General features: G+C 42.1%; 1 protein-coding gene across 1 annotated transcript; it reads right to left on the bottom strand.

Annotated features, from left to right (window-relative positions):
* Window positions 1-11,763: 11,763 nt before the first annotated feature.
* On the bottom strand, window positions 11,764-21,286 carry LOC147892547 (uncharacterized). The gene is made up of 4 exons (XM_087387796.1): window positions 20,983-21,286; window positions 17,305-17,708; window positions 13,194-13,236; window positions 11,764-12,606 (listed from the first exon to the last, which is right to left on the bottom strand). Exons 1-4 carry the CDS (start codon window positions 21,101-21,103, stop codon window positions 12,158-12,160), a joined length of 1,017 nt encoding a protein of 338 aa, XP_087243922.1. The 5' UTR covers window positions 21,104-21,286; the 3' UTR covers window positions 11,764-12,157.
* Between the last annotated feature and the right edge of the window lie 1,791 nt (window positions 21,287-23,077).

The following is a 23,077-nucleotide window of genomic DNA, read 5'->3' as shown; positions in this document are numbered from 1 at the left end:
TATAAGATCAAGCACAATGCAGATGGTTCTGTGAATAGATACAAGGCAAGATTAGTTGTCAAGGGTATGCACAGACATATGGCATTGATTATGAAGAAACTTTCAGCTCGGTTTCAAGGATGGCAACCGTAAGAGCAGCCATTGCTATGGCCGCATCAAAGGGATGGTCTTTACATCAAATGGATGTAAAGAATGCCTTCTTGCATGGTGATTTGCAAGAAGAGGTCTTTATGGAGCAGCCAGCAGGTTATGTTCATGCTATTCATCGTGAGTTTGTTTGCAGGTTAAAGAAAGCCTTGTATGGCTTGAAGCAAGCACCTAGAGCATGGTCTGACAAGATAGGATAGTATCTTGTCACTATTGGCTTTCAGATTTCCAAGGCAGATTTCTCACTCTATGTGAGAAAAACAGAGAAAGGGATTATGCTGCTTGTCATTTATGTTGATGATTTGATCATCACAGTTGATAGTGATGAAGATATCCTTCATGTGAAAATGCTATTGAGGCAGAAGTTTGAGATAAAGGATTTGGGAGAGCTGCGTTATTTCTTGGGCATTGAGGTGATTAGATCACCAAGTGGGATACAGCTCTTGCAGAGGCAGTATGGATTGGACATGCTGTCCAAATATGGGATGACAGGCTGTAAGCCTATTTCAGTTCCTTTGGAGCAGAATGTGAAGCTGAGTGCAGATGCAGGTGAGCTTCTAGAAGACCCTACTATGTACAGACGCATAGTAGGAAGTTTGATTTACATGACTATTACCAGGCTAGATTTGAGCTATGTTGTTGGGTTGGTAAGTCAGTTTATGCAGGCTCCAAGGAAACCGCATTTGGATGCGGCTAGACGCATACTCAGGTATGTGAAGTCCACATTGCAGTATGGACTATTTTATGAGGCTGGGGTTCAGATACAGTTGCATGGATACACTGATGCTGATTGGGCTAGTAGTATTTCTGATAGACGATCTACCAGTGGATATGTGTTCTCTTTTGGGAGTGCTGCAGTCACTTGGAGCAGCAAGAAACAGCCTACAGTTGCCTTGTCGAGCACAGAGGCTGAGTACAGGGGTGCAGCAATGGCTGCATGTGAGGTAGCTTGGTTGCATAAGCTACTCTATGATATGCATCAGATGGGCCACTTGTCATTTATTGTGACAACATGAGCAGCATACACTTGGCAAAGAACCCAGTCTTTCATGCTAGAACAAAGCACATTGAGGTGCATTATCACTATGTGCGGGAGAAGGTTTTACTAGGTCTTATTGATCTAGTTTATGTCAGCACAGAGGATCAGGTAGCTGACATATTCATGAAAGCATTGGGCGCAGAGAAGCTGCGCAAGTTCAGAGACCTGCTTGGTGTGCAGGAATTGGAATTGAGCTCGAGGGGGAGTGTTGAGATGTCGAGCTCCACTCGCGATATGCCAGGGTGACCGTTGTGCATTTATGTCACCGACTTGTTAGCTACAAATGCGGTTGGTACACCGCCCACAAATAATAGCTAGATGATAGCTATCCTTATTTACATTAGTTCGTGGCTCAGTTAGTATGCCACCTTAGTTAGTTGAGTTTGGTTTGAGACCCACATATAGGGTTCTTCTATTTCTTTGTACTTGAGTTCTTTTGGCTTTCACAACTAAGAAGAGGAAAATTGTTTTCAGCCTCCACCTTTGTGTGTATTCCCCCATTGTGCTTGTGAGAAAGCCTCAAGTGAGACTCCTTCCCTCTCTCCCACTATATTCACAGTTTACTCTTCTAATTTCTGAAGAGCAGAGAAATGGTGGTGCATCTTCTTCAGGAGGAACTTCTAAAGAAACTGTCTTCTACTCAAATGCTGGAAGAGGTAGAGTCAAAGGTAGAGTAGGCTGATCTGGAGGCCATGGTAGAAATCATAATATGCAGCAAACTCAAGAAAATCAGTCCTATGGAGGAGGACGTGGTAGCTCTAGAGGTTGGGGGAGCCAAAGAGGTCGTGGTGGATGGCACAGAGGCCAAAATGCAAACAACAATGTTGAATGCTACTACTGTGGTAAAATGGGTCATATGGCTGAAGATTGCTATAAAAAGCAGAATGACATCATGAATGGAAAATTGCAACGAGGGAATTATGCATCTTCTAGTAGACAGGGTGATGACAGAAATGAGCATCTGTTTATGGTGTAGCACATGACCAATTTTGTGACAAGTGCAAAAGAAAGCAATGATGTGTGGTATGTTGACTCAGGTGCGTCAATCCACATGACAAGTCATGCAGAATGGATGTAGGATGCAAGGAAAATGGAGAGACCAGGATTTGTGGAGACTGGTGATGATAGTGCACATCCTATTGTACAGATTGGTAAATTCCTTTGTCTATGCAGGATGGGAAAAAGAAATACCTGTATGATGTATTTCATGTCCCGAATATCACCAAGAACATGGTTTCTGTTGGCCAAATGGTTGAGCAGAGCTTGCAGGTCGATTTAATCCTGATGGATGCTTTATTGAGGATATGAAAAATAACGGTCGCTTGATAGCAAAAGGAAAGAAGAAGGGCAGGTTGTTTACATTGCACGTGGACATGCCTGAATTGAGTGCAACAATGTTTGCACATGGGACCGGTGTAGTTACAGATATTGATATTTGGCATCGACGCATTGGTCATGTTAATGTACAATGACTTAAATCAATGCAGGCCCAAAATATTGTTGTAGGATTGCCTAAATTCAAGGTTGCAGAAATGCATAAGGTATGTGAAGCCAGTCAATTTGGAAAACAGGCAAGGAAACCATTTCCTAGACATGTTCAAGAGAGTAAGAAGCCATTAGAAGTAATCCACTCTGATGTGTGGACTACTAAAGCTGCATCTATTGGAGGCTGTCATTATTTTGTCACTTTTATTGATGACTACAGCAGAAAAGTTTGGGTGTATTTTATGAAAAAGAAAAGTGAAGTGTTTGGGCATTTCAAAGCTTTTAAAGATATGGTTGAAAAAGAAACAGGCTTGCAAATAAAATGCCTAAGGTCAAATGGAGGGGGAGAGTACCTCTGAAATGAGTTTGCAAGGTTCGTGCAGGAGCATGGCATAAAGCAGCAATATTCATGCAGTCAAACCCCACAGCAAAATGGACTTGTAGAAAGGAAAAACAGGCATATTGGAGAGGTATCTTGAGCCATGCTAAGCAATACATGGCATGATGCTAGAGGAGACGTATACTGGTAGGAATCCATATATTTCTCATTTGAAAATTTTTGGTTGCATTGCCTATGTTCATGTGCCAGATGAGTTGAGGTCCAAGTTGGATCCAAAAGCTGAGAAGTGCATCTTTATTGGTTATTCTCTGCAGTAGAAAGGGTATAGATGCTATAACCCTTCTACATGTAAGTTTATAGTGAGTAGAGATGTTTTTAATGAGATGAGCAGCTGGTATAAACCAGTAAATGTGATTGATGATGTAGATGCACAAAATGGTAATGTTGCACAGAATTCACAGCAACAATCACAAAATATTAGTGGACCTGCAATGTCCTCTAGTAGTGGTTCACATACTTTGCCATGGATAGGCAAATTGAGATCAGGAGAATCTCCTCAAAGCAATGCAGATAGTGGTATGCAGGTATCATGAAAAGAAAAAGAGAAGGTAGATCAGCCCATGTTTGATGTGAATGCAGGTCACTCTTATGTGGATGGTGAATCCAGTGGCTCAGAACAGAGCATTCATGATGAGTTGGGTATTCCTTCTATTGTTACAGCTAGAGTAAGGATTACCATGGATGTTTTGAGAGCACCTGGAAGTGAGCCTATTTTGTGTAGGTCTACCAGAGCTAGGTATCCTGAGGATAGGCTGAAATATGATGGATTTACAGCCATTCACTATGCCTATATGGTCAAAGTGATACAGGAACCAGAACCCACTTCTTTTGAGCAAGCCATGGGAAAAGAAAAATGGGAGAAAGCCATTGATGAAAAAATGGATGCCTTGGAAGCAAATGCTACATGGGAATTGGTGCCTTTGCCTAAATACAAGAATGCAATTGGCTGTAAGTGGGTTTATAAGGTGAAGCACAATGCAGATGGTTCTGTGAACAGATACAAGGCAAGATAAGTTGTCAAGGGGTATGCACAGACATATGGCATTGATTATGAAGAAACATTCAGTTCGGTTGCAAGGATGGCAACCATAAGAGCAGTCATTGCTATGGCTGCATCAAAGGGATGGTCTTTACATCAAATGGATGTAAAGAATGCCTTCTTGCATGGTGATTTGGAAGAAGAGGTCTTTATGGAGCAGCCACCGGGTTATGTTCATGTTGTTCATCCTGAGTTTGTTTGCAGGTTGAAGAAAGCCTTGTATGGCTTGAAGCAAGCACCTAGAGCACGGTCTGACAAGATAGGGTAGTATCTTGTCGCTATTGGCTTTCAGATTTCCAAGGCAAATTTCTCACTTTATGTGAGAAAAATAGAGAAAGGTATTTATGTGATATGCCAAGGTGACTGTTGTGCATTTATGTCACCGACTTGTTAGTTGTAGATGCGGTTGGTACATCGCCTATGAATAATAGCTAGATGACAGCTATCCTTTTGTACTCTAGTTCGTGGCTCAGTTAGTATGCCACCTTAGTTAGCTGAGTTTGGTTTGAGACCCACATATAGGGTTCTTCTATTTCTTTGTACTAGAGTTCTTTTGGCTTCCGCAACTAAGAAGAGGAAAACTATTTTCAGCCTCCACCTTTGTGTGTATTCCCCCATTGTGTATGTGAGAAAGCCACAAGTGAGACCACTATAAATAATTTCATCAATCATAGTTCCCATTTCTAAAAGGAGCTTGTATGCAAGAGAGAAAACAGATAGTATGGAGAATCAAAAATTTTGATTACTGTAAAACTGATACAATAGATGGCCCTGCCTCCCAGCCGTGCACTCCGTGTATTATTACCTAATTCCTTGGCCATGAAGCCTTCATCAATGATCTTCTTTTGAATCTCTTTATTGTCAAAAAGGGCAAGATTAGCTTGCACCACATGACTAGGAATGGGAGGATTATTGGAGTATCCCAAGTCCAAAAGATCAGCATGCCACTGTATAGCCATTTGCAAAATAATCACAAGATGTAAAGTCAAACATACATGCTTGGAATCAAGGTGACCAAACCATGATGGCAATATTTGTGTCTATGTTAAGATTAGATTATAACCCCTCAAGCTATTCTAGAAGATTTATATTGCAGTATGCCATGATACCTAGACCACTTTACAAATTATTAGTGGAATTCTTATGGACTGAAGAGTGCGACCAAGCCTTTGAGCTTTTAAAGTGGTGCCTAATCACAGCACCGATCCTTATATCTCCCAATTGGGATATTGATTTTCATGTTCATATTGATGGATCCAAGTATGCAATTGGGAGTGTGCTTTGTCAACCTGGTGAACATAAGAAAGACTACCCTTCTACTTCGCCAGTCGATAACTCAATGATGGAGAGATCAACTATACAACGACAGAAAGAGAAGCCCTAGCAATGGTGTGCAGTGTAAAGAAATTTCGGCACTATCTATTGGCAAATGATTTTGTCTTCTACACCGACCATCAAGCATTGCTTTATCTTGTGAACCGTCCATGTACAACAAGCAGAATATCCAAATGGCTACTCTTCCTTCAAGAATTCAACTTCAAAATAGTGGTCTGTAAAGAATATATGCAGACCATTGAACATGATATGATTATCAAAAATAGGTATTTATAAAGAGTTGATGTAGTTGAATCCTAAATTTTAATAGGATTCAATTAAAAACTTTTATGGTAGAACCTTTGCAGAAAACCTCAACTAGCAATGCTGATACCCAAAAAGTTTAGTTAGGACCAAAAGAAAATGGAAAATAGGTTATGTAATATTGTTGGATTGTATCGATGTCCAGAATGAAGTACAAAAAAAAAAAATCAAGAAAAGACACACGGATAGAAGAAATTCCTAAATCCTCACTCACACATTTTTCTTATAGTACAACTTCCCATATACATGAACATAAAAGATAATGTCTATATCTATGAGAAAGAAGATATATACGAGAATATGCCTTAACCATCAGTGTGGAATAAAATATTTGTAAGAAACTATCTCTTAACCCTAAGTGTGGAGCATTATGTACATATAAGAGAGTGTACATATGTATAAGATAATATACATATAAGAGCATGTGTGTGTGTGTGTGTGTGTGTCTATGTCTGTGTGTGTGTGTGTGTGTGTGTACACCCATGTAAAGAGAATGTATGTATAAAAAAGAATGTACATATATTTAATCATGTACCTATGTAAAAGAAGAAGAATTTGTCATACCATGTAGCTCGTTAGATTCAAAGACCATGTGGCATGCTTGCCCTTAATCCATGGGCTTCTTCATGTGATGATGAGCTTTAAGCAACAAAACATGCTTAACACCTTAGCTATGAACTACATGTATGTAGGGAGGTTGCTTATTGTTAGTTACCCCTTGGCAACTACACAAGTACAAGGACCTGTTGTAATGTACATAAATCCACAGACCTTGAGGAGACTCGAAACCTCGCTCTCATCTTCTCAAGACTCCAAACCATGCTCTCATCTTCTCAGGACCCCAAGTCATTACCAGAATTATTGCTACATATATCATGAACTATCCAGTCATCACGAGCCTACACCAAGAAATCAAGCAAAGGATATGATTTACGTCTTTTTGGACCCAGAAGTAAGGTTGATATGTGGCGACCTTAGTCAGTAGTAGCCATGGTGTTGTTATGTAGGATTCACTATGTATCATACTTGTCACCCGCACTTGGATGCAGTGAAGCTTCAAGCGTGGCTTAGGATAGTCAATCTATGAGTCTACCAGTGAGTATCTCCAGTCCGATAGAGACAAGCTGGCTATGGCATACAAGCAAACTTAGCAAACAGAGAGAGAGAGAGAGAGAGAGAGGAACCCCTTAAGAAGGTCTGTGATCAAAATTGTCAGTCATGAGCATGTTATAGGTTCATGCAATGCACTAAGGTTTATTTGCATGAGAAGTTGGCAGAAAATCACTATGCCTTATGTCCATGCTATGAATACTTTAGATTCTACATGTTTAGAGGACACCAAATGGCCATGCAACATAAGAAACCAAAGAATTAGGGCAAAAATATTAAAGACTGTCTACATCCAGAGAAGGCTTTGCCACGTAGCAAATGGCTCATGAGTGTTAGGCACTGCTACACCGACTGAGAAGATCCTGAGGTCACCATCATTGGTTTTGTTATACCTTTACACAGAGCTTGAGAGCTAGTAGAGGAGCTCTTAGCACCTTTACGTGGTGCTTGAGCGCCAATAGATGATATGCCAGTGAAATCTATATGATATCACATGGGGCTTGAGATCCTATAGAGGAGATGCCAGTGATATCCGAATGAATGGAGCTCTCAACACCTTCACCGAGAGCATGAGAGCCGATAGAGGAGACTCCAAAGCATCTATGACCATGTCTTTTGAAGGGACACACACAAGCCAGATTGATAACCTACGTTTTGATCGTAATCCCACTCATCTTGCTCATTGCATCTTTGAGAAAACAAGAGCGAAGGCATTGCCTTAAATAGTAGGTTGATATGGCACTTTTTTTACTCGGATTTTCTTCTTCCAAAATGATTTGTCAAGCTGGCGATTGGATTTCTAAAGAGAACCCGATCAATTTCCCTAATGATAATGAAACCATTGTCATTATGAAGTCAATTCCACATATATTTAATTGTCTACATATTATAAGAATTGTTTTATTTCTCCCACTCTTCATTGATGTATACCATTCACCTTTTTACATATTTACTCCTGTGTAAATTGGGATTCTTTAGAGAGCCTAAGTATACACCATGTAGTATTAGTTTAAGTTGTTTATTTTTGTGTAAATGATCTTACCATATCGGAACTATAATGAATATATAATTTCTTTTTGTTTTAAAAATCTTGCTAAAATGCTTGGATGAGTTTAAGAACGCTAAGCCAATAGAAGTATTTAAGCCCTACCATATAATATGGATTAATTCTTCACAAGAGTTGACACGGCTTATTTTGTGTGTGTGTGTGTGTGTGTGTGTGTGTGTAAGACAAGACAACAACCCCTTTTGCATAGTGAAAAGACAACTTTGTTCAATTCTATGGACATCAGCTTGAGCTAAATCAAGGTGAGCTCCTCTGATATCCATACCTTGGTGCCTCTCAACTTATTTGTTTACATGAGAATCTTGATTCTTGCTTTCCTATCATTGAGTACCAGTTGAGCTTTTGTCCCAATAGGAGCCACAATGGTTATATCCTTTAGTTCCCATTCAATCTGAGGGGTTGTTGCTATGATATTATCTTTTTTTTTTGCCAAGCTCACTTCATGCCAATCTTCAGGTAATGCTCCAATGCATAGACATCAAACATTAACCACCCTCTTTTCTTCTTCTTGCACCTCTCCATATACTTCACTTTTGTTGATTTTGTTGTCCATTGTTGCTGAGATTTCCTCTTTGATCGATTTGACCTCATTGGTAACCATGTCATGGACTTTGGTTACCAACTGCTGTGTGGGTTCTGCTTCCATGTGTATGTGTAGTACTTCCTGTATGATGTCTTGTTTGCCATTGCTCTCCATTTCCTTCACTTTCTTCTCGAGAGATGCAATTATAAGTCCAAGCTCCCTTACTTCCTACTATAGAAAATATATCTACTCATGTGGGTTTGATCCAACCCTCCGCTTGTAATGTAATGTGTATGGGCTGGGTGTTGCTGCGATGTCAAAGTAGGAGGGTCTTCTAATAGGCGTTGAAACAAAGGTCTTCACCTTTGGGGGCTCCATGATAGCCTGTGAATAACTAGGGGCCCTCTTGCTATGTCTAACATCCCATACTGAACCTAGGGCTGAAGATAGGTCACTCTTGTACCTCTGAAGATAGGTCACTCTTGTACCTCTTGTAGGCTGATGATGTGCGGAAAGAAGGTTGCCCCCTCCTATGCGGTGACCTGGGTTTGGGATGAATTCTTATTGTTGATGCTTTTGCTACCGCGATCTAGTATTGGGGGCCACCCTTTTGCTACCATTTGTTGTGCTATTGTGAATACAACAACCCCACTAGGCGGGGGCGATAACGGAGACGGGAGGCAGGCTGGGCGCTAGGGAGAGGCACATGCATAGGTGCAAGCGAGAGGAGCGACGAGAGGAACTAGGGGGGCTTGGTGGTAGGTGCGGGTGCTAGCGAGCGAGCGAGAGAGAGAGAGAGAGAGAGAGAGAGAGAGAGAGAGAGAGAGAGATCTATTAATGTTTGCAGAAGACCTCAGGGACCTATGAGACAAAGTACCAGCATCAAAAAATGACTAACTACATTTGGATAGCCAAAGAATCGAGGGAGTGGACAAGGCCACACTCCTCCCGAGTTATTATAGAGCTTAGCTACATTCTAACACTATCATAAAGTGGTCTTTATAACATCATTTCAAGACTGAGAGTCTTTGGGTTTCCATTTGAAGTCCCTAATCAATGCTTCCCATCTTGATAAACCACCCATTTGCCTACTTGCGTGCTTCCTTTACCTTGATGAGTTCATTGTTTCTTTGTTTGAGCTGGAGCGGAGTGAGCTCCTAAGATATCCAAATCTTTGTACCCTTCAACTTATGTGTTTGTCTGAGAATTTTGATTTTTGCGACCTTCCCTCTACAGTAGATCTGTGCTTGTGTGGCAATGTGACAAACATTGCGGATATCATTTTCATCCCCTTCGATTTGCGTTACTTCCTTCTTAAGGCATATGATTATGTTCTCAATGCTTTTCTCGTCATCATCATGAAGGCAGCCTTCTTTCAATCCTCTAATGCGTGAGAGAGAAAGAGAGAGAGAGAGAGGCCAAAAGTGGACACCCCCCTTGGATACATTTACACCATAGACTTGACCATAAGATAGGGTCAAGAGGCAATGAGCAACATGTAACTAAAAGATCTCTTACTATTTGCCTTCAGCTTTTTTGGCGTGCACAAGCTCCCTTGACATTTTATAAACATGCAAGGTTATCAATATCCCGTAATAAGGATGAGGATCACCTTCACCACCAATCATGGCTCTTCTCTCCTAGCCACATGCAACTAAGTTGTGTTTACATGCATGAGATACGACAGAGGTTTCATCAGCTTTAACATGTTAGAGTCTAACATGATGAGTTTGACAAGTTCTTGAACATAGGCAAACATTTACCTGCATGCATAGGTGCATATATTGCTCTTACATACATGTGTGTACGTGTATATGTATGTATATACATTTGCATGCGTGCACATACACACACACACTCACACACATACAGACACTCTCACACATACACATGTATGTGTCTTTGTACACACATGTATGTACATACATGTGCATGTACGTGTGCATGTGCATGCACATGCATAAGATAAAACTGTGACCTAGGTTTCAAGCAAGTACTCGGATGACCAAAAACCATCTCAAGGTCTACTAAATGTAAATGTTAAATGTACATTGACCAACTTCAAATTTGAGTGCGTGCACCTCCAACACCATTGGTTTGGAAAGCTCTTAGCTCCAACCTACACTCCAACTTCCACAAATTTGGTACCAATTAGTCACAAAGTTTGTTAGGACAACACAAAGTACTACATCTAGTTGTGCAATTGTGTGACGAAGCCCTTAACGAGCTATAGACACTAGACAATTGCATAGCAACTACCCTTGAATGTTAAGTTTTTGCACTCTAATTTGCAAACCCAAATCAAAGATCTGGTCACAATCAATTCTAGTGCTTGTCCATAACACAAATTTCCACTTTGAATGCTACAATCGTATCAACACATCATTAATGAGAAATCCATAATACCCTAGAGAATGACATTTCACATGCAACTGTGGACTACAGTGCTCCATGAAGATAAACTTAATTGGTGTAAATACTCAAGAAACTGCAAACGACATTTACTTCTCAAAGATCGACAAGGAATCCTACACAAAGAAAGTATCCAAAGAGGAAAATGGAGTAATAAATAGCTTTAGAACAAGGATGGATTATCATGTTGTTCCCATTAAAGACAATCATCGAGATGATAGGACTCTGATGAAATAGAAGGCTTAGAAAATCCAATGATCCACGATACACCTAAGTGCTTCACTAGGTATAAGAACTAAAGAGTGACTTGTTCTACCGTAGGCCAAGCGCATCCAGAAAGAGGTAAGCAAGGTGCTTATGATGGATGTGTAAAACAAAGTACTCGTGGATCTATAAACAAAGCGCTAGACTTGTCTTTAACACAAAAAAGCCCCAACCTTGTTTTTTGGGTAGATGGCATGCCATTATCTTTAATGTGTAAAGGAATCACTCGTGACACGCCATAGTTGACAAGCTCCAACGCTTAAAGATATTACTTGAAACAAAACAAAGCTATGTAGAAAAGCTAAGCAAAGTCATTTTCTTATCCAGCATTCTCAAAAGGATATGTGCAATACCTACATTTTAAGGGCTGGAGAGGTGTGAGAAAGAAGCTTCTCATAACTATTTTTAGATTCCATGATATGGCTTTTACAAAGGCTTTTATGATTTGTTTTAGTCAAGGATTTTCTTCTTTCCATAAGTCGGATACATTATTAGCAAAGGAGCATGGGGAGAGACAGAGAGAGAGAGAGAGAGAGGATATGTATTTGTGGGGGAGGGGGTACAGAGTGTGTGCATGTGAACACGAGTACATGCATGTGCAGACACGTGTAAGGGCATTAAATACAAATGGAAGATGAAGAGCTTGGAGATTGAAGGTCAATCTGTATGGAAATCTGTTGAGAAATTACACTTACCTTAGTCATCTAGAGCAGGGTGCATGTAGGGACCACATATTTACTCTAGGCATGCCCGCCTCAATCCATAGAGCAATATTACAAAGCTGAAGCCCATGAGTGCTAGACTACAAAACAAAGCAGCACTGCACAGTCCAATTTGAATGTCCATCTAGTGCAGAAGCAGATAGCTTTAATTGAGGAGGTCTCCACTGAGGAGGTCTCCAGATGCGGAAAGTATGAAGTAAAATACAGAAATGTGTTGATCTTCTTAAGGCAAAAAAGAGCGCTGTTGACCGCCATCAAACAAACAAGTACTTGTCTGCGACCGATCTCACAGAAGTATATCTTCTGCAAGCCCTAGATGTCATCGCCAGAGCTTGCAGATTCTTCGTCATCATCACTACCCTCACTTGCACTGCTGCTGCTTCCACTCCCACTGCCACTGTCACTACTTCCACTGCCACTCTCACTGCTCTCACTTGAACTCTGCTGCTTCTGAATCACAGCGGCTTGGGCTCTCAAGGCGTCTGCTGCATTTACCCCATCTTCGTCTTCACTCACATCAACATCCTCAATCTCATAATCACTCTCATGCTCCTCAATAATATCTTCATCAATATTTACATCCACTTGCAATGTTTCAGCGGGCTTCATTCTCTTTGCTCTCTCATCAACAACATCATCATTGACTTCAACCTGGACTTCATCTTTAGCCTTAACTTCAACAGGTGATCCTGTTGCTGGAGAGATCCTTCCTTTGGGTATCTTGGGATCTGCCTTTCTCTTATCCAGTTTCTTTTCAGGTACTAAACATCCAAACAATAGATATTAATATCATCTGAATTGGCCCACTTTTAATACAATTCTCAATATTCTTGACGCATCACAATGAGATCATCATTGACGACTCCCTACGCCCCTAACCCCTTCCTTCTCACTCCATTATCAAGAATATGCTGTCTTATGAAAAGCTGCTAACAAGAAGCATGATCAATCGTTCATTTCTAGAGCTACATGAAAGCACATTGCCCTTCTGGTAAGTTGGGAACAATCCTGAGAAACCTATCCAACAGGACTCATCAACAGCAGACAAGACATTAGCACCTCACATAAGATTACCAAGCTGCCTTACCATAAAATACTATCTGGAAACAAAACATCCAACAATCTTCCCCAAATATGAAAATTTGTCTTAACAAGACAGCCAACCAAGTCAATAGAACCAATTCCATGGATAGCAAATACATCCAATTGAACTGGTCTATCAAGTAATTTTCTAGCAGTTACTCAGTGCTTGAAATCATATCCATTGAGCTAGAAAGGAGAAATCAGAAACAAGCAGAGGGCTTAGACAGAGTAAGGCGTTAAAGCTTATGAAATGAAAACAACTCACCTGGGGTTTCTCCCTGCCCAATGGTGATCTCCTCAACTTGAACCTACATATAAATAAAGGAAATGCTTTGAGTTTTCTTTTGTGATTGATGTATCAAGTGCCCGACTCAAGTGTGATGGTTCCTACTTACTTTTTATTTATAATCAGCAAAGATTAAAACAAAATCTATAAGACAGTAACAGTACATAGTTATCCAAAAAATCCCTCTTGTTCCAAGCTTGGGAGAAAACTGACAGGTCTAGAGTGATACAATTTGTGTAATGTGCAACACATTACCATGAATGAAATACCTAGATGAGTCCAGGAACATGCCCAAACTCATTCTCTAAAAACACAATATAGTGCAGTTTCAATCTCATAAGATTGAAAACCATAAGCTCCATCATGCATGACTAGCTACTATGACATCCCCACTGATGTCATCAGCGCCCAACAGTGGGTGTAGACCATAGTATAAACATATGCTCTCACACATACAAATCCACGCACCCACACATACTTGAGCATCCATTTATACAAAGTCTTTGTACTGAGTTTCTGTTGGCACTCCGAAGGTGAAGGGCAGACTCCACAGGTAATGTGCAACACATTACAGTGAGTGAATATCTAAGATATGGGAGTTGCAGTGCACAGCAGCAGCAGTAGCAACATGTATGCCACATGGGAAGTAGACGTAAGGGTCATTAAAGGATGCCCATGTGAGCTGTGGGGTTGGAAAGAGCCCAGATTGGAGTCCAAGCAAAGGGCACAACGGCTACAACAAATATTCAGGCAAACAAAATCTCTTTAAAAAGAGGTAATGTCCAAGTACAAAATATAGCCAAAAACTATGACAAACAAGCGCTGGGGTAAGCCACCAAGAAAAGACTCTGTTTGCTGATCCTTCCACTGTAGATCTGTCCTAAATCACTGTGTGTCCCTGATGGACTTCAGTAGTTGCTACTACAGGGTGAGTGCACTAGCAGCAAAAGTATGCTGTAATAGTGTATTGCAAACAAAGATCTATTTGTTGCACTTATGCTCTCCTATAGTGAGTAGGTATGCATCTAGGTGTGCTGGAGTTGCCTTGCAAGTAATGGTGAAGTGAATCCCTGGTTCTCCTTCTGCTCCTCACTCAGAGTAGTGACCTGAGGGGGAGCTCCAAGGATGACTTTGGCCCCTTGCCTGTGTTCCTATGGAAATCCCTTAGCAAATTGATCGACTAGTTCTCTACAGACTAGCCAACCCTAAACTGACAGACTGGTTGACTTGGCCGACTGCCAGCTGACCCCATCTGTGGCTATTCCAGCCAACCAGCTCGTGCCTATTTATATAGATCCTTGCTGTAGGCACCTGCATTCTCCATGTACTATTATTGTCTTTACCAACCCTTGCATCTGCCCCGATTCTACTGCTCCAATCTGTTGACGTACTGCCGAGACCAGTTGCAGACAGCCCATACCTGTTGTACCTGCTATTACGGTAGCCATACCACTTGTAGTGCCTTGCATGCTTGTTGACCAGGTACTATCGTAGCCTTTCTTCCCTATTGCTTCTGTTGTGCACTGTGGGTATTCTCTCCATATCTAAAGTGTTCTCTCTATAAGCACACAGAGTGAGTTGTGTGCCGCATTAGTGTCTTGTGATCTTGGGGGTGCATCTTCTGATCTCTTGGGATGCTCAGGCTTCCCTTCATAACCTTGGACAAGCTGCCACAACCCTTTATGGACAAGCCAGAGTTTCATGTTCAGCCTCCAGTAAGCAACATTGGTGCCATCAAGCTTGTCCTCCTTGCTCGTACACGGAGGACCCAGGGAACTATTCCAAATCTCGTTTTCCTTCTGTTGATCCTGGCAACAAAACAACAGCTGGACAAGACACAGGCGATGGTTTCATTCATGCACGATGGAGTAAGGGTGGGTGGGATATGGACCCTGCGCCACCCCCTTTTCTTGTCCACACCGCAGTAAAACAGCTGCCTCAGTAGATTGCCTAACAAGCAGGCTAGCAATCGCTAAACAATCCCTCAAATCCCTCGAGATCTATGCTGCAAAAGCCCTCAAACAATGTGCTGAAACTCTGCCTTCCCTTGGTCCCTAGCCGACCTAGTCATCTGATACCATGTGAGAGTGGAGTGCAGTGCGGAAGCACGCATCAGAGAAAGAAAGAAAGAAAGAAAGTTTATTAAAGTCTTCGGAAGACCGATGGGTCTATGAGACTGTGAAAATCCTGATACAACAAGCTGTGGTAGTGGAGCTACTAAACGAGCGTCCATACCAGTGTAAAATGCAAAAATGCAGAATGGCCAAGGAAGAAGTCTGCACAGATAGAGGCAATGGCAAACTGTATATATCGCAGGAGAATACAACCAACGAGGAGGAAAGAAATGCTCCAGAAGAGGTACTGAACCATGGAGTGGGCAGAGCGCCGACCCAGGGCCAGCCTACTAGCAGACCCAGGGTCAGTCAACCAACCAGGCTGGTCGGTTAACCCGACCTCCAGGTCAGTGTGACCCAACCAGCGTCAGGGCCATAAAAGGCCTGGCCAACTAGGTCCAGAGACTGGGCCACACATTCCCCCAGCAGCCTTGGAAAAGGCCTCCAAACCCAGTCCATCCTGAATAAGGGCGGGCATAAAACACAAAAGAGCCCTCACTCACTATGAGATGCATATAACTCCAACACTGTCTTTTGATGTCAAATCTTTTGTTGATGTTGATTTAGAGCAGGTCTCCATTGTGGCTGATATGCTGTCTGCCAATATGCTTCTACCCTCCCGTTCTTTTGTTGAAACTAACCCCGTTGGGGGAAGCCCAACCTAGGGGTGGGGGGGGGGGGGACTGTGAGTAAACGCAGGGCCAGGAGGCTGAGAGGCTGGGGTAGGGGAAGGGGATGATCAGCTAGATAGGTCAAGGTTGGAGCCGGAGGCCATGAAAGGAGTTGGCCCCTAAGCAGAGAGGCTGAAGTGGGAAAGGCCTGAGCAGGGTGGAAGGCGCTTGAGTGGAGAGGCTGAAGCAGAAGGAGCCTGAGAGGAGAGACCTGAGCGGGACAAGCTTGAGTGGAGTGGAACGAGCCACAGAGAGAGAGAGAGAGAGAGAGAGAGAGAGAGAGAGTTGACCATATGGAAGCAGTATGTTCAGAAAAGATTCATTTGCATTAACTCAAAGCTACACTACACAGAAGCTCTTCCTAAGGTACGTTTGATTCAGCATGATGAGATACATAAGATTGAATTAACTGTAAACAAGACCATTCACTGAAAATCCAGACCTCATCAAAAGTTACCATATGTAGGAAAATTTTCAGGACACTTAAGCATCTTCCATTCAACATAAAATAACTCAACCTGTCATGAATATGATCGTCCTTCTGGTTTTCAAAAGGTCTCATATATCTTATCACAACCAATTGCAATCATAATGTTTTCGTCAGCTTTATATTCTCAAACTAATATAGGCAGACAGTAGACTTCATTGGAAGATCTGTCAGCGATCATGCTGCTAAAACCTAAAGATTATAGTTGAAAATGCACACTTTTGACATAGCACTGTCCTGAAACATTTCCGAGATAAAACTCCATTGAAATGGAGAAACTGAAAAAGTGCCACATTATCCTGTTGAAGGCTTGTAGCCCAAAGTGGTAAGGAGATTAAGGCTGACACCCATACATTGATCGGGCTTCTTGCAGGTATTGTGTGACAAAGACAGGCATGAAATAGAAAGGCTAAATGCTTGGGAACACTTTGAGAGCGACCAGGAAAGAGGGGTAAATAAGGAAAGAGGAAAAGTTAGTGGAGGGTCAAGGGGTTGGATTATTTTTTTGAGATTTTTGGGCTGATGTGGCCTTTAGAGGATTTCCAAGAACCATCTTCTGGAAGTGCTACTGCTCTATATTGATCGAAAGGGAAGATTTGGATTAATCAAAAATTCCGGCATATTACTCAATGCAGGAAGCGATGTCAGGAAAAGTCATTCAGAAACTTTTGTAGATCTTCCTACATTTCATAAGCAAAGCATGTCAGCTTCCTAATATCAACTGCAAAGCACATTCATGTTAGGCTAATCCTATCAGATTTTGAATACAGCCATCAATAAAAACTGACATTCTAAAAGTCCTCCACTTGAATTCATACCTGAGGAGGCTTCTCAGTTATTTTTTCTACACTGGTAATTGGAGCAGGTCCAACCCCCCCCCCACCATTTAAATGGCCTGGAGAGGGTGCAGGTTCCACGGTTGAAATCCCTGCAGTGCCGAGACCCACTCCACTCGGACCAACTACTGCAGCACCTGTTGATTCTCCAGGAAGCCTTACATGTCTCAAGCTCTTCACAGCTTTGTGCAAATGCTCCAATCTGAAGCCCTCCCCATCAAAAAAGAGGATCCCATCCAGATCCTTGCAGTCCTCACTGTTTCCCTGAAAGGAGACCTTTGGTTTACCAGCCTGATTATTGCAAAAACCAACAGTGACCTTGTTATCAGTACTCTTATGCAGCGAGCCAGGCCGTGTGGTGTCGATGGAAGCTGGTTTGAATTCATCTGCCCACCAAACAAACTGAATCAATGTCTCTCTCTCTCTCTCTCTCTCTCTATCTCTCTCTCTCTCTCTCTCTGGCAACAAATCAAGCAAACCACGGAAAAATCAAGGAATTTTCTTCCCAGAAAAAAATATGTTCTATAAATGGTACAAGTCAGCTATCTTTCAGGCACTGATAGGAAAGGATAAAACTACCTGCCTTGCAGCTTGCTTCACAGGGTTCCAACTAATTGCCTACGCTAATCTGGTAGCAAGAAAAGCAACCAGTGCGAGGACTATAGAATGCGTCTCCTTGATCTGTGAGATTGTAGATGGCTGCAGGCCAAGCCTTGCACAAAGGCCAACCCCAGTTGGTGGTCTTCTTGGAACTCTCTGCACCTTGCTTCCGCATCAAGCGCAAGGTCTATATGATATCCAGCCAAATGTTGATGACAGTGGTAGCTGGTCAGATTTGCTGCCCACCATCACCAGACAGCACCCTGCAATCCAGATGTTCCAGCTATAATGCTAGCTATGGTGGTCTCACCGTCTCCCACACACTGTTCTCTGAAAGGATGACTGGCCTCATGGATCTCCTGAGACGTGACAATCTCCCCACTCACCACTAAGCACGGGATACCATCTCTATGGAAAAGGCGTGCCTCCCCTCTGTCAGTCAAGCTACCATTTCCCATGTGAGCACACAGGCAATGTACCACACCCACAAGACTGCCAGATCCCTGAGCTGAACGACAACTCCACTAGCAATGAGGAGATCATCTACTGAGCTTCTCCCATACAACAATGACAGGTACCATCCCTCCTCATCTACTCATATTAGAGGCCAATGGGAACTCCACCATGCACCACCAGCCAAAAGAAGTAGGAAATCTTTCATGGCCTTCACTTTTTCAAGATCCAGATAAATTCCATCTTCAAAAAATAAATGTCCCAAGTATTTCACCTCTTTGGTATACAATTCACACTTCAACATTTTGTATATAATATGGTTCATAACTTTTTTCAAATGCTTCCTAAACTCTCAAATCTTTAAAAACATTAGTCCTGAATAGTTTCAATGTAACTCTCTACAGAACAAAGAGACAAGAAGTTCTAGATTTCTGTTTCTTGAATTATGTAACTTATTCTTTCTCTTGGGTGTCTACAGACTTTAGCATTTGCTCCATTTTGTCACCAAGGGTCTTCACTTTCTCTCCCAAAGTATCAAGTTCCACATTGCTTAGAATAGCCCCTTATTAGGTTCTTCAAGATGAGAAGTCCATGATAGGATTCTCACGAACTAATCCTTGTTGGAGCTAAGTCTCCAACGGCTTGACTCTTGCATCCAGCTCTCAACCTCTTTGTGCCAAGGGTTGAAGCTCACTAGAGCTAGTTATGATATTTCAGCACTCACATAAGACTATCTCTTCTCAAATATTTTTTGGTGTATTCTTTTTTCACAAGAATGAACCTCTTAATTCCTATGGTGTCTGCCCTCCATCAACAGTGTTAAGGTGTGGAGCAGCAAGAGACAAGCCCAATATTTATCTAGATGAATCCAGGAACATGCCCAAACTCATCCTCTAAAAACACAGTTTCAATCTCATGATAGTCATTCATAAAGTTAACCCATAAATTCAATCACGCACAGCAAGGACCCCACTGACGTCATCAGGATTAAGCGCCCAAGAGTGGGTGTCGATCATGGTATAAACACTTGCTCTCACACATACAAATCCACACACCCGCACATACTTGAAATGAAGACTACGATTTCATTTTAGTCTCTCCCAAACAAGCATCTAAGCCAAGCCAATTATTGACTGATCCCATGGGGCGAAAGTTAACTCTTCTTCAGAAAGACTTGAAATTCGTATTGCCAAAAGACAAAAAGAACACTCCCTTATTTTGCTAAGCAACATGGAACTTTGAAGAAGCCCATATAGACTACATTTCAACTTAGGACAGTATTAGGCTAAGACTTCCATCAACCTATTAAATTAAACTGGTTTTCTATCTCATTGGTACCCAAGCATAAATTAGCATCTGGGTTTCCAAATATTCAAAGTCTCTTGAATAAGTTAACAAATCCAAACAACTACCCCACAATCATGAGCAACCATGGCATGTTCAAGGTCTATGGGTTGGACATTGCAAAGTCAATTCCCATATGCGAGAAAGTTTCTGTGCAATATCCCTATACTGAAACTTGGCACCATAGGGTATATTGCTGCTTTGTGGATTTAATAAAGCCATTTGACACAATGCCCCATGTCCGCCTATAGTAGGTTACAATGCCAGTCCATTCCTTGCAATAACGTACCAAAACAGAATTTAAAAAGAGCATCCTCTTTCCAGGCAAATTTTCCCAGTGGCATCAGAGCCAACAGTTCATCAACGACCTGAATATTGTTGAGGGAATACGAATGAGACCAAAACCTTGTCCAAGCATGCTGTACTCCACGCCAGTTGTTGAAAACTGTGAGCTTGTATGTGGAGACAGCTTGAGCACTATATAATAAGATACTGTATCAAGAAGATTCCCTTTGAAGATGTAGCCTCCCACTACTGAAAGCCTCATTAACTTCGTATAAGTTGAGATCATAGTGGAAAGCAATGAGTGTTGTAAACATTGTTCCAGCAAAGAAAATGAAACTCTAAAGGTCAATACCTTAGCAAGTGACAATTGGATGGGTTTCGAGATCTCCTTAAAGATACCAATGGTTTAGATTAAAAAGATTGCCCCATGAGAGCCCGTAAAGGGCCTATGACCTCAAAAAAAAACATATTTTACCTGCCAACATGTCACTTTCCCCTATCTAAACTTCTGGAACCTCGACTATTGCCGGTCTTGTCACTTTCACCTACCTAACATTTGGAACGTGCTGAGGTGCTCCACTTAAATCCCTTGACGTTTAAGAAAGAAAGAGAGTCCTCCCAAGGCTTCTTCTCAAAACGGGAGTCCCCCTGTCCTTTCTGATATTGATCATGGTTGCAGGCCACATATTGTAAACTATCATAAGGCTATGCTGCCATCTGATATTGATCATGGTTGCAGGCCACATACTGTAAAGTATCATTACGCTATGCTGCCATCAACAGCAAACTTGGATGGTTGAGTTTACCCTAAAACAAACCCGAGCTACCAGACGTCTTCACGTCGAACAATCAGATCGGACGTACTTTAGAACAGAGACACCAAGAGCGTAACCCAAATTTATCTGCTCACTTCAAGAAGTGCAAAATCAGTCCAGATCTTGATCCCTTAAGATCAACGTCCTAATAAAAGAAGCTTACATCGCAGGCTGTAGAAGCGAGTGGAGGAGGAAGGCTCGCGAAGAGTGGAGCCAAGGGTTAACGGGAACCATTTCTCGGCTGGTGGCGCTGTGTGAGGCTCCTTCGCGTTGGAATTCATCATCCACTTTGACTTCTATGATGACTGTCCCTTCATCAGTTTGACCTGTCTTCAAACTTAACATTCTGGAGTTCTGCCGTGTGCACCATTGCAGCACGTGTATTTGAGTGACGTCACAAGCCGGGGTGGACTAATTTTTAACGGGTCAAAGTGGTCCCCTCCCATCATCCATGGACCTTTAAAGAGAGCGTTTTTGGCCTGACCTAGAAGGGAAAAAGAATTTCAGGAATTAAAGAAATCTTATCGACACCTTTATTCCGTGTGACTCCACCATAAGGCCACATTTAAAGTGTTGCATGTGATTTGGCTCGTATTTTCGGAGGTGGACTTAAGGTGTTCCATACCAGCGTATATCAAAGAGGTGGATCCTGCATGGATGAGAATGTCAATTTATAGTGCCAATTCTTGCTGTATTTCATCTGCGAGTGAGCCATTGACCTCTTGTGTTCGTGCGTCCATGGCTGAGGTAGAAGGTGGTTCGGTGTCTATGGATACATCTTCAAGCGGCATGTTCAAAAAAGCTTCTTGTATATTCGATTTCTTGTTTCAATATTCGATTCATGGAAGGTTTTTTTGAAGCAGTGCGAGATGTTGCTTGCATGCAGAGCTTGTTTTGAAGCATTACGAGATGTTGCTTGCATGCATCTTTCACTATTCTTGAAGCCTTGTGAATCTCTTTTCGTCCAGTTCTCCCTGTATTGCAGTGTTCTTTCACTACAGAAGAGTTCCTCCTTCCCTTGTATAGCTTCTTGCTCAAACTGCATAATCCCTCTCATGTTGTAGCTTTTTTCTCGTCAGCCATGTATTCTCGATGCTCATTAGCCTCTTGCTGCTCCAGTACTCTTGAATTGCAAGCACAGTTCTTGTTGCTCGTGTTCGGAACCTCTTCGATCTCCTATCCTGGGTGTTGAATGTTCTTTTGCTAAGCGCTTTGCGGGAGCTCACCTCCTTGTTGTTGATAGCGATGGGTTCTTTCTGTGAATTGGTTTTCTCCTTTCTCCAGGAGTACCTTCTATTTCGCCAAGCCCAAGGGTTTGCTAGAAGAAAGTGGCTCGCCAAGTTGGTGTAATGGTGCCTAGACTAGCCTTCGTCTTGTCCGGTTAACGATCAAGATCCATACACTTGCACAAAGAAGACATTTTGCACTGCCAGGCCATCCAGCATGCAGACATCCTCTGCCTGCAAGAACTGCACATCCAAATGAATGCCATGCCTACCCTAACAGGACTAAAAATGGCCATCGCACATCAAGGGGCAGGAATTGCAACTTACTACAACAACATACTACGATTGTGACAGCAAGCAAATCATTACAACAAAGGATGCAAGTCCTTGCTCACACTCTTCAACACCACAGATGGGAAGCAAATAGCTCTTCTGAAAATATACAAAGCACCACGCACAAGAACTGCAAACTTGCTCAAGAACATCAGCAACTACATCGAGCAACTTCACATCGCAACAAGAACACACATATGTGGAGACTTCAACATAGACTACCATGACACAGGGCAAGCCGGACCAAGCTAATCAAGTTCATAAAACAGTACAAAGTGCTTCAACTCATCGATCAACCAACTACTGTACACGGCTCCACATTAGACAACATATGGACCGACACAATCGAACAGATGACTACATCAGGAACACACTATATATACTAGTTTGACCACTCCCTAGTTTACATAGCTATGCTAGCTTTTGTGGGTTTTCATCACGATAAGGGCCTCTACATTCAATTGGCGCCTCCATTTTGGAGGGTACAGATTTGATCCATTTCACCTCCACCCAATGGCTTAAGGTGCCAGTGCATTCAATGTTCCTCCAGCTCACAAGCTCCTCTGCCCCTGCAAATGACAAAAAAATCTAGGCGCAAACTTTGTTGCTTTTGCTACTCATATTGTGAAGCATAAAATGGTCCTAAGAATATCACAAAAATGATCTCTTGATTTGAAATGTGGTCATCAAAACAAACAC

This window comes from Dipteris shenzhenensis, chromosome 16 (genome assembly GCF_047967505.1).
Source record: "Dipteris shenzhenensis isolate YYH24624 ecotype China chromosome 16, Dip_SZ_1.0, whole genome shotgun sequence".
Taxonomy (NCBI): Eukaryota; Viridiplantae; Streptophyta; class Polypodiopsida; order Gleicheniales; family Dipteridaceae; genus Dipteris; species Dipteris shenzhenensis.
The sequence above is the reverse complement of the archived record's forward strand: the minus strand, read 5'-3'. Positions and strand labels throughout refer to the sequence as shown.

Coding starts and splice junctions, on each gene's coding strand:
- LOC147892547 (XM_087387796.1), bottom strand. CDS start 21,103: ATGATGAATTCCAACGCGAAGGAGCCTCACACAGCGCCACCAGCCGAG. Junction 17,709..20,982: donor TCGCTTCTACAGCCTGCGAT/GTAAGCTTCTTT, acceptor TTTGGTGGGCAG/ATGAATTCAAACCAGCTTCC. Junction 12,607..13,193: donor TGGGCAGGGAGAAACCCCAG/GTGAGTTGTTTT, acceptor TTGGATGTTTAG/TACCTGAAAAGAAACTGGAT.